We start from the raw sequence: 16781 nt of genomic DNA, 5'->3' as shown, positions 1-16781 counted from the left end.
TCTTTTCATCCGCTAGTCTTTTAGTGCATCTGCTTATCAAGGGTGACGGTTACACACATTGCCAAGGCTAATATCGAGGCAAATTAGGTAATTTCACCCACAAATATGAGAGTGATATTCCAATTCAGGAATCAAAGGTTGACATGGCAAAACCTGTGTAGCTACATAATAAGCATACTGTAACCTATCCGTCTTCAGAGATTTTCAATGGAGGTCATTAGCCTTAAGTGTGAGTGCTTACCAGGTGGCCCTAGGAGGTGGGCATCCCTGGATGGTGCAGGAGATTTTGACCCCCATGCCCTCCCACACCATGTGGGCTCTCAGTGGGATAGGGAAGTCTGGGGCCTTTTGACTCAGGTCCTCCAGATACTTCAAATGGATGGAAGCCTTCTGCTCAGCCTGGAACACGGATAGACACAGCTGGTATTCAAATACACTTACAGCTGGTATTCAAATGCACCCCCCTCCATTTGTTTTGTACACTGCTGCTACTTGCTGTTCATTATCTATGCATAGTCACTTCCCCCCCTAATTACCTCAACTAACCTGTACACTGACTCGGAACCGGTACCCCCTGTACATAGCCTCGTTACTGTTATTTTATTATGTTACTTTTTATTCCATTTTTTTTCCTTACTTTAGTTTATTTGGAAAATATTTTCTTAACTCTTCTTGAACTGCACTGTTGGTTAAGGGCTTGTAAGTAAGCAGTTCACGGTAAGGTCTACACTTGTTGTATTCTGTGCATGTGACAAATAAAGTTAGATTTGATTTGATTACTGGTCAACTGACATAAGGCAAAGAAACTTAATTCTCAGTAAGCCATGGGGAAATGTAGGGATGTCAGCGTTGGCGACATAAAACCTCAATGGTTAAATGAGACCATGTTGATTTTCAACTGGGCAACTGTTTTTATACATTTGGCCCTACTGAATTCACAATACCGTAGGCCTATAATTCAGTGTCCGGAGTGTCCGTGTATCCGTGTGGGATGAGATCAGAGCAGACTCTTACCTGCCTACGCAAGGCCATGCGGTCACAGCGTTGGCGGACATAGCGCTGTTCCCTGAGCACCTCCACCTCTACTTTCTCAGCCTCATTTCCAAACAGGGTCCACTTCTCTCCAGTTCTCAGACCCTGTTCATCCGCTGCCATGGTCTCCTTCAGGACATCCCTATTGGACCAGAGAACCAAAAGATTCCCTGTTAGAAAGCTACTGAGAAAAGGCCTATTGGAAAACGTGCATACAGTACATACACCAACTCCTTGTGACACTGAGGCTGTCCTAATCATAGAAATAGAATTAAGCAATAAGGCCCGGGGGTTTGTGGTATATGGCCAATATACCACGGCTAAGGGCTGTTCTTAAGCGCGACGCAACGCGGAGTGCCTGGATACAGCCTTTAGCCGTGGTATATTGGCCATATACCACAAAACCCCGAGGTGCCTTATAGCTATTTTAAACTGGTTACCAATGTAATTAGAACAGAAAAAATAAACGGTTTGTCATACCAATGGTATATGGTCTGATATAGCACGACTTTCAACCAATCAGCATTCAGTGTTCGAACCAACCAGTTTATAATGATATTTTTATGGTCCTAACATGGCTTGGCATTTTTCCAATTTTGTTGACTTACAACCTGGACTAAAAATAGATTTTTGGGGTATTTTGTATCATTTTACTTACACAGCATGCCTACAACTTTGAAGATGCAAAATATTTTTTATTGTGAAACAAACAAGAAATAAGACAATTTAAAAAAAACCTGACCGTGCATAACTATTCACCCCCCGAAATCAATACTTTGTGGAGCCACCTTTTGCAGCAATTATGGTATGTCTCTATAAGCTTGGCACATCTAGCCACTGGGACTGTTGCCCATTCTTCAAGGCGAAACTGCTCCAACTCTTTCAAGTTGGATGGGTTCCGCTGGTGTACAGCAATCTTTAAGTCATACCACAGATTCTCAATTGGATAGAGGTATGGGCTTTGACTAGGCCATTCCAAGACATTTAAATGTCTCCCCTTAAACCACTCAAGTGTTGCTTTGGCAGTATGCTTAGGGTCATTGTCCTGCTGGAAGGTGAACCTCCGTCCCAGTCTCAAATCTCTGGACGACTGAAACAGGTTCCCCTCAAGAATTCCCTGTATTTAGCACCATCCACCATTCCTTCAATTCTGACCAGTTTCCCAGTCCCTGCCTATGAAAAACATTCCACTGCACGATGCTGCCACCACCATGCTTCACTGTGGGGATGGTGTTCTCTCTGATTAATGTCCTCCTTGCCTGGTCCGTGAGTTTTGGTGGGCGGCCCTCTCTTCGCAGGTTTGTTGTGGTGCCATATTCTTTCCATTTATTTTAATAATGTATTTAATGGTGCTCTGTGGGATGTTCAACGTTTTTAATATTTTTGTTATAACCCAACACTGATCTGTACTTCTCCACAACTTTGTCCCTGACCTGTTTGGAGAGCTCCTTGGTCTTCATGGTGCCACTTGCTTGGTGGTGCCCCTTGCTTAGTGGTGTTGCAGACTCTGGGGCCTGTCGGAACAGGTGTATATGTACTGACATAATGTTACACTTAGATTGCACACAGGTGGACTTTGTTTAACTAATTATGTGACTTCTGAAGGTAATTCTGAAGGTAATCGGTTGCACCAGATCTTATTTAGGGGCTTCATGGCAAAGGGGGTGAATACATATGCACGCAACACTTTTCTGTTTTTTATTTTTTTGAATTTTTTGAAAGAACTACTCCACTACTACCACATGTCTACAATACAAAACCATGTGTACATGTGTGTGTATACATGTGTCTGTGCCTATGTTTGTGTTGCTTCACAGTCTCCGCTCTTCCATAAGGTCTATTTTTAACAGTTGTTTAATCTAATTGTACTTCTTGCATTAGTTACTTGATGTATAATAGAGTTTCATGTAGTCATGGCTCTATGTAGTACTGTGCGCACCCCATAGTCTGTTCTGGACTTGGAGACTGTGAAGAGACCTCTTGTGGCATGTCTTGTAGGGTATGCATGTGTGTCAGTAGTTCAAACAGACAGCTCGGTGCATTTAACATGTCAATACCTCTCATAAATACAAGTAGTGATGAAGTCAATTGTTCCTTTACTTTGTGCCAGGAGAGATTGACATGCATATTATTCATGTTAGCTCTCTTTGTACGTCCAAGGGCCAGCTGCGCTGCCCTGTTCTAAGCCAATTGCAATTTTTTTGCAAGTCCCTTTTTGTGGCTGAACAACTGAACAGTAGTCCAGGTGCGACAAAACTAGGGCCTGTAGGACCTGCCTTGTTGATAGTGCTGTTAAGAAGGCAGAACAGCGCTTTATTATGGACAGACTTCTCACCATCTTAGCTACTGTTGTACCAATATGTTTTTACCATGACAGTTTACAATTCAGGGTTACTCCAAGCAGTTTAGTCACCTCAACTTGCTCAATTTCCACATGATTTATTACAAGGTTTAGTTGAGGTTAAGAGTTTAGTGAATGATTTGTCCCAAATACAATTATTTTAGTTTTAGAAATACTTAGGACTAACTTATTCCTTGCCACCCAGTCTGAAACTTTGTTAAGTGTTGCAGTCATTTCATTCGCTGTAGTAGCTGACGTGTATAGTGTTGAGTCATCCGCATACATAGACACACTGGCTTTACTGAAAGTAAATAATCTATGTATGTACCTAGGCATGTAGTTAGTAAAGATTGAAAAAAGTAAGGGGCCTAGACAGCTGCCCTGGGGGATTCCTGATTCCCCAGCCTGCTGGAGAGGCTTCCATTAAAGAACACACTGTGTGTTCTGTTAGACAAGTAACTATTTATCCACAATATAGCAGGGGGTGTAAAGCCATAGCTTTCAGCAGCAGACTATGATCGATAATGTCAAAAGCCGCACTGAATTGTAACAAAACAGCCCCCACAATTTTACCTTTATTTAACTAGGCAAGTCAGTTAAGAACAAATTCTTATTTTCAATGACAGCCTATGAACAGTGGGTTAACTGCCTTGTTCATGGGCAGAACAACAGATGTTTACCTTGTCTGCTCAGGGATTCGATCTTGCATCATTTCAGTTACTAGTTCAACGCTCTAACCACTAGGATACCTGCCACCCCAATCTTTCTATTATCAATTTCTCTCAGCCAATCATCAGTCATTTGTGTAAGCACTGTGCTTGTTGAATGTCCTTCCCAATTAGCGTGCTGATAGTCTGTTGTCAATTTGTTTACTGTAAAAAAGCATTCTATCTGGTCAAGCACAATTTTTTTCCAAAAGTTTACTAAGGGTTGGTAACAAAATGTACAATTAGTAATTGGTCGGCTATTTGAGCCAGTAAAGGGGGCTTTACTATTCTTACTGTAGGTTGCGGAATGACTTTTGCTTTCCTCCTGGCCTGTGGGCACACACTTTCTAGTAGGATTAAATGGAAAATATGGCAAATAGGAGTGGCAATATCATCCACTATTATCCTCAGTAATTTTCCATCCATGTTCTCAGACCCCGGTGGCTTGTCATTGTTGATAGACAACAATATTTTTTTCACCTCTTCCAAACTCACTTTATGGAATTCAAACTTGCAATGCTTGTCTTTCATAATTTGGTCAGGCATACTTGGATGTGTGATGTCAGCATTTGTTGCTGACATGTCATGCCTAAATTTGCTAATCTTGCCAATGAAAAGATCACGAAGGTAGTAGGCAATATCAGTCAGGTTTGTGATGAATGAGCCATCTGATTCAATGAATGATGGAGCTGAGTTTGCCTTTTTTCTCTCTCCAAAATGTAATTTAAGATGCTCCAAAGCTTTTACTATCATTCTTCATGTCATTTATCTTTGTTTCATCGTGTAGCTTCTTCTTTTTATTCAGTTTAGTCACGTAATTTCTCAATTTGCAATACGTTTGCCAATCGGTTGTGCAACCCAGATTTATTTGCCATTCCTTTTGCCTCATCCCTCTCAACCATACAAGTTTACATTTCTCATCAATCCACACAGATGGAATTGTTTTTACAGTCATTTTCTTAATGGGTTCGTGCTTATTAGTAACTGGAATAAGACATTTCATAAATGTGTCAAGTGCAGCGTCTGTTTGCTCCTCATTACATACCACGGACCAACAATGAAAACCACAACACACATGAAACAAAAACAATAGCAGCAATGCATATATAAATGCATCATTGCAGAAGTACTACAAAAGCATGTTTCGACTCAACAGTAGCCTGGGAAAATATCCTGGGGTTGAATAAAAAAAAATCTGACAAACTCTATTTCTGCTTATGATCAGTTTTTTTTTAGATAGCATATGTCAGATCCTGGAGATTCAGCGAGAGATTGGCCTCTAAAAATCAAGCTCAATAAGAAAATTATGCTCAACGTCCTGGATGTACACTGAGTGTACAAAACATCATGAACAGCTGCTCTTTCCTTGACATAGACTGACCAGGTGAATCCAGTTGAAAGCTATGATCCCTTATTAATGTCAATTGTTAAATCCACTTCAGTAATTGTAGTTGAAGGGGAGGAGACAGGTTAAAGAAGGATTTTAAGCCTAGAGGCAATTGAGACATGGATTGTGTACGTGTGCCATTCAGAGGGTGAATGGGCAAGACAAAATATTTAAGTGCCTTTGAACGGGGTATAGCAGTAGGTGCCAGGCGCACCAGGTAGTGTCAAGAACTGCAACGGTGCCATGTTTTTCAAGCTCAACAGTTTCCCGTGTGTATCAAGAACGGTCCACCACCCAAAGGATATCTAGCCAACTTGACACAACCGTGGGAAGCATTCGAGTCAACATTGGCCAGAATCCCAGTGGAATGCTTTTGACACCTTGTAGAGTCCATGCCCCGACGGATTGAGGCTGTTCTGAGGGCAAAAGGGGTGCAACTCAATATTAGGAAGGTGTTCTTAATGTTTTGTACACTCAGTGTATAGCCTTTAGGTCTATAGCTTTAGTTCAAGAAAATCACTACTGAGCTGTGCTGCAGTACAGTCAAGACGACAAGTAACATATAAAAGCCCCCAATATCTAACAGATACCGTACACTTGCACAGTATAGTGGTTAGAGCTTTGGGGATCAAATCCCTGTGCTGGCAAGGTAAAAATCTGCCACTCTGCCCCTGAGCAAGGCAGTGAACCCACTGTTCCCCAGGTACCGAAGATGTGGATCCCCCCCCCGGTTCAGAGGGGTTGGGTTAAATGTGGAAGACACATTTCAGATGAAGGCATTCAGTTGTATAACTGCTGTGTCATTGCCCTGGTTCTTATGCAATGTTGATATTCTTTGATTGGTGGCCCATCCCGCCCCACACATGCCCCAATCATGGTCTCCATCTGCCTTTTATTACACTCCTAGGCTCTCTCTGATCTATAGAGGGGTTTCCATCCCGGTGTCCCATTGCCTGGCCGACTGACTGACAGTGATAGTCCTCTGAAATTGGTAGTGTGAACACACACACACACACATTGCTAGACTTCACTTATTCTCACATGCATGATTAGAGAAGTGGTCATTTATGCATGCATGCATATACACTGAGTGTACAAAACATTAAGGACACCTTCCTAATATTGAGTTGCACCCGCACCCCTCACCATTTTGCCCTCAGGACAGCCTCAATTTGTCAGGGCATGGGCTCTACAAGGTGTTGAAAGCATTCCACAGGGATGTTGTTCCATGTTGACACCAATACTTCCCACAGTTGGGTGGATGTCCTTTGGGTGGTGGACTTTTCTTGATACACACGGGAAACTGTTGAGCGCGAAAAACCCAGCAGCGTTGCAGTTCTTGACACAAACCGGTGTGCACACACGTGCCACACACCCACGTGCCACACACCCACACGTGCCACACACACCCACGTGCCACACACCCACGTGGCATACACACTCAGTGCTGCAGGAATGATTTTGTGTGGTTGTCAGTCAGGGCTGGGCTTACTCTGCTTCAAATGGACATTTCAAGATCATTTCACACTGTTGGAAGTGTATTGAGCTCCCCACAAAAGAGCTAAGTCCTATGAGTCATCCAGTGAATTTGCATACTGTCCTGAATTTACACTATCCTCCCTGATAGGAGGGTGGGATTTGTAGGAAAGAGCGAGGGAGCGAGGGAAATAGAGAGAGGTGAAACAAGAATAAACAAGAATCTCACACCTCTAATTGGGGGTTAGAGACTGAGAGATAGAGAGAGAGAGCATCGTGTTCACATTGTTATCGAATCAAAACAAAATGTCATGCCAATCCCATATCCCCGGGGTGTTCGTTCAGGTGTCCCAGAAATAGACTCAACGAATCCATGAAGGGGTTTAGAATCCATCCCACATATCCTTCCAAATTCACTCAAGGAGGATTTCATCAGTCTCTACTCTCTCCTCCCAAAAATATCCCCTTTCTATCCGGCTCCTCTCCTGGGTGGAACGGCTTTAGGTTTCCATGCAGCAAATATACTTCGGAAGGGAGAAAGACCTTGTTAATGTATGAGCGAAAGGGATTACTAGGCAGAGAAATAAAAAGGTGAGCCCGGGCCTTGGAATTAGAGCTAAGCACGTTAGCAGGCTGAGGTCTGGTTGGCACTCCAGTTGATGGGAGGACAAGAGGGCGTGAAAGAGCCACTCAGATGACAACGAGATGCAGGCACGTCTGCACAGCTGAGGCTTATTACTGCTGTCAGATGCATGGGCTTTCTCTCAAGTGATCCACAACTTTCCTTTCTTTTTAACTCTTCCTCTCAGTCCGCATATCTTCCTGCTGCCAAACACTTGTCCTCTTTTCTAAAGGAGAAAAGGTCCTCTTCACTCGATCTCTCTATTCATCACTGCCAGTGACTGGCAGATTGCTTCTTAATCTTTCTTGGCTTTCCTGTTAGAGAGGAACCAGAGTTCATAGCACATTGTAAGAGTTCATTTCAGTGCGTTTACTTTTCATGGTTCGTACTGCTTTGACATGCTTTGAATAGATCAAACAAGCATTTTTATGTTGTCACAGATCAGTTATTTCATACTCTTAACTTTGTACTGTGATTGCATGTTGTGTCTTTGGCTATGCCGGATTAAGTGATATGACATGCTATTCTATAAAATCCTTCCTCCGTAATTAATATTACCTGATTGAGCTAATCATGTAAATGTAATTAACTAGAGAGTTGGGGCACCACGAAATAATATTTATAGAGCTGTTATCTTCCGGATAAACTCTTAAAGACCTAGTAATATTATACATCAATAGAAGTCAATATTAATCGTCACCTTAATTCAGTCTCATCTGAAAGTTGTAAACTCTTGGTTATCTTCCGAACCCTGGCTAACAAGTTGAATCAGCAATACAAGATTGGGTTTAATTATTTATTTACTAAATACCTAACTAATCACACAGAATTACATATACACAGAATTAATTATACCTTGATTACATATTATGTCATAAAGGAAAACGTCCCTAGCGGGCGGAACAGATATGACAGCTGGTTACACAAAAGAAAAGGGGCTGGGTTTGAGTGAAAGAGCGGGAAGACTGAGGGACAAAGGGAGAAGCTGTGCTATCGTAAATACAGTATCTTTTGCATTCTAAATTTCCGCCCATTTGGAAAAGAAAAATGCAATAAATATTTACTCTAAGCTGCGCTTCGGTAGGTTGGTGGTAGATGGAAGACCGTGTTGCCAAACCGAGTCCTTTGTCCTTTGAAGAATGTCTCTGGTGGTCAATTGGATACGTTGTAGTAACGTCGTTGTGTGGTAGACGGGATACTCTGTCTGTTCTTTCCTAGCCCGCGTTTGCAGCTGCTGTGGCTAACTCAACGGCTAGGAGGTATCACTTCTGTAGTGAATAAGATTTCAAAGTTCATACCATTCGCAACCAAAGCTCATGCTGAGGTTGGCTTAGTTCTGTAGTTGACATGTTAGTCCTTTCAACGCAGAGGCTGCAGACCTCACGTACTTGGAACAGGAAGATACATTTTCGTCAAGGCTTGATATAGCTTTTGGGCTATATATAGGCTTTTTCCAGAAGCATACCACCCTGCATACCACTGCTGGCTTGCTTCTGAAGCTAAGCAGGGTTGGTCCTGGTCAGTTCCTGGATGGGAGACCAGATGCTGCTGGAAGTGGTGTTGGAGGGCCAGTGGGAGGCACTCTTTCTTCTGGTCTAAAAAAATATCCCAATGCCCCAGGGCAGTGATTGGGGACACTGCCCTGTGTAGGGTGCCCTCTTTCGGATGGCACCCGAAAGACGGCACAAGTGTCCTGGCTCTCTGAAGTCATTAAAGATCCCAAGGGACTTATCGTAAGAGTAGGGGTGTTAACCCAGGTGTCCTGACTAAATTCCCAATCTGGCCCTCAAACCATCACGGTCACCTAATAATCCCCAGTTTACAATTGGCTCATTAATCCCCCTCCTCTCCCCTGTAACTATTCCCCAGGTCGTTGCTGCAAATGAGAACGTGTTCTCAGTCAACTTACCTGGTAAAATAACAGATAAATAAAAATAAATAAAAATATAGTGGAGCGAGAAGGGTGTGTCTGAAAAGTTTCATAACCCATGCCTCTTCACAGGGGCGGGCCACTGATTGAGCAGAGCCCTAACATTATGAAAACCCAAATCTCAAATTTGGAAGCTAAACTTACGTTTCATCTCTTCACCAATAATTTTATATTCAAACATTTAAATTGAACAACAATTCCATGTGAATCCGATAACTCTGATGTGTAGACTTTCCACTGTAGAGTTTATGTCATCCAATCATTGAGGAGAATGTCTCAGATGACAACCAAACTGACATCATATTCATTAAGTAACACCGCATATGTTATTTAATTGGTCGGATTACAAGAATATAGTTCATTTTCGCCCCACCTTCTGATGTTCCCAGACTCTCTATGTTAACCAAGGGGTTTTCAAATTTCACATCAGTAGGGTAGAGAGAGGAAAAAGGGGGGAAGAGGTATTTATGACCGTCATAAACCTACCCCCAGGCCAACGTCATGACAGGCATGACCTGATTGGTTTTTAGGGTTGAGGTGCCTCAATGACCGAAAAGGTCTTGATGTTTTGTTTCAACCATTTTTTTCCAGTTACATTATACTTGGAGATGTCAAATCTAACTCCTTTTGGATTGGCTTAGCAAAACCCCCAGCTTCAAGCTGAAGTAAAATAGTTGAGAACAAATTCTATTTACAATGACGGCCTACATTGAATCACATTATCAGCCACATGAACAATAGGGACAGGGCAAGGTGTCCCTGGATAAGGGTGTTATGAGATGCCACTTTTCCCCCTTCCCATCATGTTTACTGTGACCTAAACCTTCCAGTCTGGAGCCCTATTTATTTTGAGATGTATAACACTCTCTACAATGACAGCTGGTTATGAAATCCCCAAGCTTGTGATATAATCTTTAAACAAAAGATGCACCCTACTTCATCACATTCACCTCCTCCGCAGCCCTTTTCTCTTCCCTCCCTCCTCTATAACGTCTTTGCTCGTTAATAAGCTTGTGTCATCAATGATTACTGTTTAGTTTATTGGCATCACATATAAACTTATTGAGCCAGTATATGAGGTCATAGAGCAGCTGGAGTTTTAAATGACAGTGAAAAAGAAGAGTGAAAATCCAAAAAGAGACATGAATGGAATCTTTGTTTTAACGTCAATCTCTGATGCTTCAGAAGGATGGCCCTTGAACTAAGGGCCAGCACCAGTGGAACTTGATCTCATCTTGTCGTGGATGGTGGAGTGGGAGGATGCAGAGATTGCTTTGGCTTTGGCGTTTCATGTCGTCCCCATTGATATTTATAGCTGACGTTGCTGACGTTGCTATGTTTCATACAGATAGCTCTCCACAGAGAGTCAGAGACTGTGCTGACTGCAGAGTCATGTTCTGAGTCTATTCTCTATTTGATTGGATGTATATTTTTTTATTTAACCTTTATTTAACTAGGCAAGTCTGTTAAGAACAAATTCTTATTTACAATGACGGCCTACCAAAAGGCAAAAGGCCTCCTGCGGGGATGGGGGCTGGGATTTAAATATAGAAGTGATTGCAACAGGAAAAGTCGAATGAAAGAGTGTGCAGTGGGTCAGATTCAAACCCATGTGAGCAACGGTACATGTATTCTGAAGGCAGTGACCTAAACTGCTGGACTACCCCCACGCCTCACTCTGGGTGTGCTCTACACAGGAGAGATAAGCCTGGAAGCACTACCAGGCAGGGATGAATTAGTCAGGAGAAGATGCAGCAGAGATGTCTTTGCTTTGTGCTTCGCTGAGGCGTTGCAGATTGTAGACAGTTCAGTTTGAACGTTGCCTCAACTCTGACTTTGCCATCAATTTGACACATTGTTTCACAATAACATTCATTGATCTTACCTCAGGGTGCTCCTGTTACAACGGGCCGTTGCTGGTGCGTGAATGCATTTTAGAAGCATAATTTAGTTACGAATTGTACCAATCGTATTGTATTGACTATGCAGGGGGGGTGTGCTTGTACATGAAGCTACCTCACGCTACAGAAATAGGACATAGAACCATGCCCTATGGGCCATTCTGGTTCGGACAAGGCTTACTGTATTACTGTATATATCAGACACCCTAACACCTGAGTAACTCTTCTCAACATACCATGTCCTGTGCCGTGGGAATTTGCCGATGTTCAGGATCTCCTTGACCGACATCACATCACCGGGAATGATGGGATAGAACTCAGAGTAGGAAGCCTCCTCATCACTGGTGCATCACAGGGACATAGAACAAACAACAACATATTAGATTCATTGGGTATTTTAATCAAAGTAGAAATCAGATAATTCAATAAATGATCAATTAATCATGAGGAGGTTGTTTTGTCCGACAAGAGTTGTGGGACAGGGCTTGTGTATCTGAAGCTAGATGGTGTCATTTCTACGAGGGTGTCAGACATCTACAGGAAATCTCAGCCCCAAGTCAAGTGTAGTTACAACTGTCCTGCTATTCTGAATCTGACCACCAGGGGAGGCCACACAACCTGAGGGAGTTCCGCTCATAGGTGACCTTTAAAGAACAAAACTAAATTACAAGCACAGTGTTTTATTCAACCATTTTTACTGGGGACATGGCTTTGGCTTTTAAAATGACAATGTCAAATGAAATGCGGAAACATTGCTTACATTTGCCTTTATTATTTCCAATTCCTGTGACACTCAGCAATTGTCAAAGTGCTCTGGAGTCTGATTTACTTACCAACAGAACAAGCTGTTGAGAATAACAACTGAATAGAAACAAAGGCAATATTAACAGCTGAGATAGAGCTGGAGTTCAGCATGATAATAGAGACGGATAACCTCTGTGAATAACGATGTCAATGTCGCTGTCCAAACTAAGACTACTTGACTAGCTCTACAGCTTAGAGTGGACTACAGGCCTTTATTTGGATCAGCGACTAGATACAGGATAAAGGTAGAGAGGGAATTAAGAGGCAGCATTGTATTCACTAGTCAGCAGTCACTATTGAATGGTTTGTAAAATAATTTGTGATATCACCTCCGGATGCATTGTGTAAGTCTGTTCAATGTAAGATTTGAAGTCGTTATCTCTTGCTTTTAAGTAACACGTACAAGGCCTTTCGTCATATCAATTTTAAGGGAACACAGCAGTGCAACACCTGGGAACCTCCAAACCAATGTAAAACGGGTGTAAAGATAAGAGCAATAAATCAGTTGTGTGATGAATTATTACCATGTTAACATTCTAACGAGATTATACAATATTCGTTTTTTGCAATTATCCCCCATTTTCTTGGGGGGTAATAGTCACTTTACCCCTGCCTGCAGTGCATTACATAATACCTCAATTACCTCGATTAACCGGTACCCCCTGTATATAGCTTTGTTATTGTTATTTTATTGTGTTACTTTCTTTTTACTTTAGTTAATTTAGTAAATATTTTTTTAACTCTTATTTTTCTTAAAACTGCATTGTTGGTTAAGGGCTTGTAAGTAAGCATTTAATGGTAAGGTTTACACCTGTTGTGTAGACCTTACAATTGGATTTGATTTGATTTAGCATGGCAGCTGTAGCAATTGTGCATAAATCTTCTCTGTGGCCTTTTCAGTTATGACAAATGAGCATTATGTTGAATCTTTAAACATCCCTGCGAGTTCATCCTGTTTTTATGGATCGTGAATTAAAAAAGTCCCACAAAACACCCACCCAGCCAGTAACTGCAGCTGACGTGATATCTGGTTGAGATAGGTGCTCCCATGTGGGGTCCTAACCGAGCTGAAATCTAGTCAGGCAATGCTGTGGCTGACCTGTTTTCTCTCAACTGAGAGTAATGTTATAATCACCTGCTGCCTTCTGTTCTGCTAGTTCTAACCGGCTTTGTTCCTCTTTTTCAGTGGTGCATAAAGCCATGTTGTTTTGTTGTGGGGAGGTTGTAGAGCCAGGAGGAACGAACGGCCAATGTTTTGACCCCAGGGTCATATTCATTTGGCAATTAACAAAAAAAATAAAAAAATGAAACAGGAAGGGACAACCAGAACTTGTCCAATAGGAAAAGCTTTTTTTTTTTAGTTTTCTGTTTCAAAACACTTTGATACGGTGTGGACTAATGAATACAACCCAGCTCTTAACAATTGCAACAGGGTCACTAATCATAAGGATTGTTTGTTGACCTCTGGCTATGAATCCAGTGCATGTTGTGTAGACATGTGCTTAATTAAGACGCAGCAGCATTGTATTCATTTGCTGTTGCATGATCACATGCCATCATTTCCCATGTAACAATTTTTTCTTTAAAAAACAAATGGTGTCATGGACCTTCAGGGGACGCACCAGTAGCCATGGCTCTGTGCCTGTTTGTGACAGAAGCACGCAGTAGTGGTTCTAATTCAAAAGTGCATCTCTTGTGCCTCTCAGCTATCTCGAGCTAGGCCAATGTCATTCTCACACACACACACAAACACACACACACAAGGACCAATACAGTGAGGGAAAAAAGTATTTGATCCCCTCCTGATTTTGTACGTTTGCCCACTGACAAAGAAATGATCAGTCTATAATTTTAATGGTAGGTTTATTTGAACAGTGAGAGAATAATAACAACAACAACATCCAGAAAAACGCATGTCAAAAATGTTATAAATTGATTTGCATTTTAAAGATTTCTGGCTCCCAGGTGTCTTTTATACAGGTAACGAGCTAAGATTAGGAGCACACTCTTAAAGTGAGTGCTCCTAATCTCAGTTTGTTACCTGTATAAAAGACACCTGTCCACAGAAGCAATCAATCAATCAGATTCCAAACTCTCCACCATGGCCAAGAACAAAGAGCTCTCCAAGGATGTCAGGGACAAGATTGTAGACCTACACAAGGCTGGAATGGGCTACAAGACCACCGCCAGGCAGCTTGGTGAGACGATGACAACAGTTGGTGTGATTATTCGCAAATGGAAGAAACACAAAATAACTGTCAATCTCCCTCGGCCTGGGGCTCCATGCAAGATCTCACCTCGTGGAGTTGCAATGATCATGAGAACGGTGAGGAATCAGCCCAGAACTACACGGGACGATCTTGTCAATGATCTCAAGGCAGCTGGGACCATAGTCACCAAGAAAACAATTGGTAACACACTACGCCGTGAAGGACTGAAATCCTGCAGCGCCCGCAAGGTCCCCCTGCTCAAGAAAGCACATATACAGTGGGGCAAAAAGGTATTTAGTCAGCCACCAATTGTGCAAGTTCTCCCACTTAAAAAGATGAGAGAGGCCTGTAATTTTCATCATAGGTACACTTCAACTATGACAGACAAAATGAGGAAAGAAAATCCAGAAAATCACATTGTAGGATTTTTTATGAATTTATTTGCAAATTATGGTGGAAAATAAGTATTTGGTCACCTACAAACAAGCAAGATTTCTGGCTCTCACAGACCTGTAACTTCTTCTTTAAGAGGCTCCTCTGTCCTCCACTCGTTACCTGTATTAATGGCACCTGTTTGAACCTGTTATCAGTATAAAAGACACCTGTGCACAACCTCAAACAGTCACACTCCAAACTCCACTATGGCCAAGACCAAAGAGCTGTCAAAGGACACCAGAATCAAAATTGTAGACCTGCACCAGGCTGGGAAGACTGAATCTGCAATAGGTAAGCAGCTTGGTTTGAAGAAATCAACTGTGGGAGCAATTATTAGGAAATGGAAGACACACAAGACCACTGATAATCTCCCTCGATCTGGGGCTCCACGCAAGATCTCACCCCGTGGGGTCAAAATGATCACAAGAACGGTGAGCAAAAATCCCAGAACCACATGGGGGGACCTAGTGAATGACCTGCAGAGAGCTGAGACCAAAGTAACAAAGCCTACCATCAGTAACACACTACGCCGCCAGGGACTCAAATCCTGCAGTGCCAGACGTGTCCCCCTGTTTAAGCCAGTACATGTGTAGGCCCGTCTGAAGTTTGCTAGAGAGCATTTGGATGATCCAGAAGAAGATTGGGAGAATGTCATATGGTCAGATGAAACCAAAATATAACTTATAACTCGTCGTGTTTGGAGGACAAAGAATGCTGAGTTGCATCCAAAGAACACCACACCTACTGTGAAGCATGGGGGTGGAAACATCATGCTTTGGGGCTGTTATTCTGCAGAGGGACCAGGATGACTGATCCGTGTAAAGGAAAGAATGAATGGGGCCATGTATCGTGAGATTTTGAGTGAAAACCTTCCATCAGCAAGGGCATTGAAGATGAAACGTGGCTGAGATAAACTTTTATTGACCAAATAATTATTTTCCACCATAATTTGAAAATAAATTCATAAAAATCCTACAATGTGATTTTCTGTATTTTTCCCCCTCATTTTGTCTGGCACAGTTGAAGTGTACCTATGATGAAAATTACAGGCCTCTCTCATCTTTTTAAGTGGAAGAACTTGCACAATTGGTGGCTGACTAAATACTTTTTTGCCCCACTGTACATGTCTGTCTGAAGTTTGCCAATGAACATCTGAATGATTCAGAGGACAACTGGGTGAAAGTGTTGTAGTCAGATGAGACCAAAATGGAGCTCTTTAGCATCAAGTCAACTCGTCGTGTTTGGAGGAGGAGGAATGCTGCCCATGACCCCAAGAACACCATCCCCACCGTCAAACTTGGAGGTGGAAACATTATGCTTTGGGGATATTTTTCTGCTAAGGGGACAGGACAACTTCACCGCATCAAAGGGACGATGGACGGGGCCTTGTACCGTCAAATCTTGGTTGAGAACCTCCTTCCCTCAGCCAGGTCATTGAAAATGGGTCATGGATGGGTATTCCAGCATGACAATGACCCAAAACACACAGCCAAGGCAACAAAGGAGTGGCTGAAGAAGAAGCACATCAAGGTCCTGAAGTGGCATAGCCAGTCTCCAGACCTTAATCCCATAGAAAATCTGTGGAGGGAGCTGAAGGTTCGAGTTGCCAAACGTCAGCTTCGAAACCTTAATGACTTGGAGAAGATCTGCAAAGAGGAGTGGGACAAAATCCCTCCTGAGATGTGTGCAAACCTGGTGGCCAACTACAAGAAACGTCTGACCTCTGTGATTGCCAACAAGGGTTTCGCCACCAAGTACTAAGTCATGTTTTGCAGAGGGGTCAAATACTTATTTCCCTCATTAAAATGCAAATCATTTTATAACATTTTTGACATGCGTTTTTCTGGATTTTGTTGTTATTATTCTCTCACTGTTCAAATAAACCTACCATTAAAATTATAGACTGATCATTTCTTTGTCAGTGGGCAAACGTACA

The 16781-nt window shown here is 42.3% G+C and overlaps 1 protein-coding gene across 2 annotated transcripts in view; it reads right to left on the bottom strand.

Moving 5' to 3' along the window:
- The window catches only part of myom3 (myomesin 3), a 78258-nt gene that overhangs the window by 45380 nt on the left and 16097 nt on the right, over positions 1–16781 (bottom strand). For both annotated transcript variants that reach the window (XR_005042478.2, XM_021595286.3), the window contains exons 3-5: positions 11633–11737; positions 1015–1174; positions 242–399 (exon numbers count right to left, since the gene is read on the bottom strand). Coding sequence is in view for 1 of the 2 variants with exons in the window: in XM_021595286.3 (XP_021450961.2) it covers positions 242–399; positions 1015–1174; positions 11633–11737 (423 nt within the window). In the remaining variant the exon portion in view is untranslated. The remainder of the gene's footprint in view (positions 1–241; positions 400–1014; positions 1175–11632; positions 11738–16781) is intronic.

The sequence above is a fragment of the Oncorhynchus mykiss genome, chromosome 3 (assembly GCF_057628025.1).
Source record: "Oncorhynchus mykiss isolate SJ-2025 chromosome 3, ASM5762802v1, whole genome shotgun sequence".
Lineage (NCBI taxonomy): Eukaryota > Metazoa > Chordata > Actinopteri > Salmoniformes > Salmonidae > Oncorhynchus > Oncorhynchus mykiss.
This window is presented reverse-complemented; position numbering and strand designations above follow the sequence as displayed.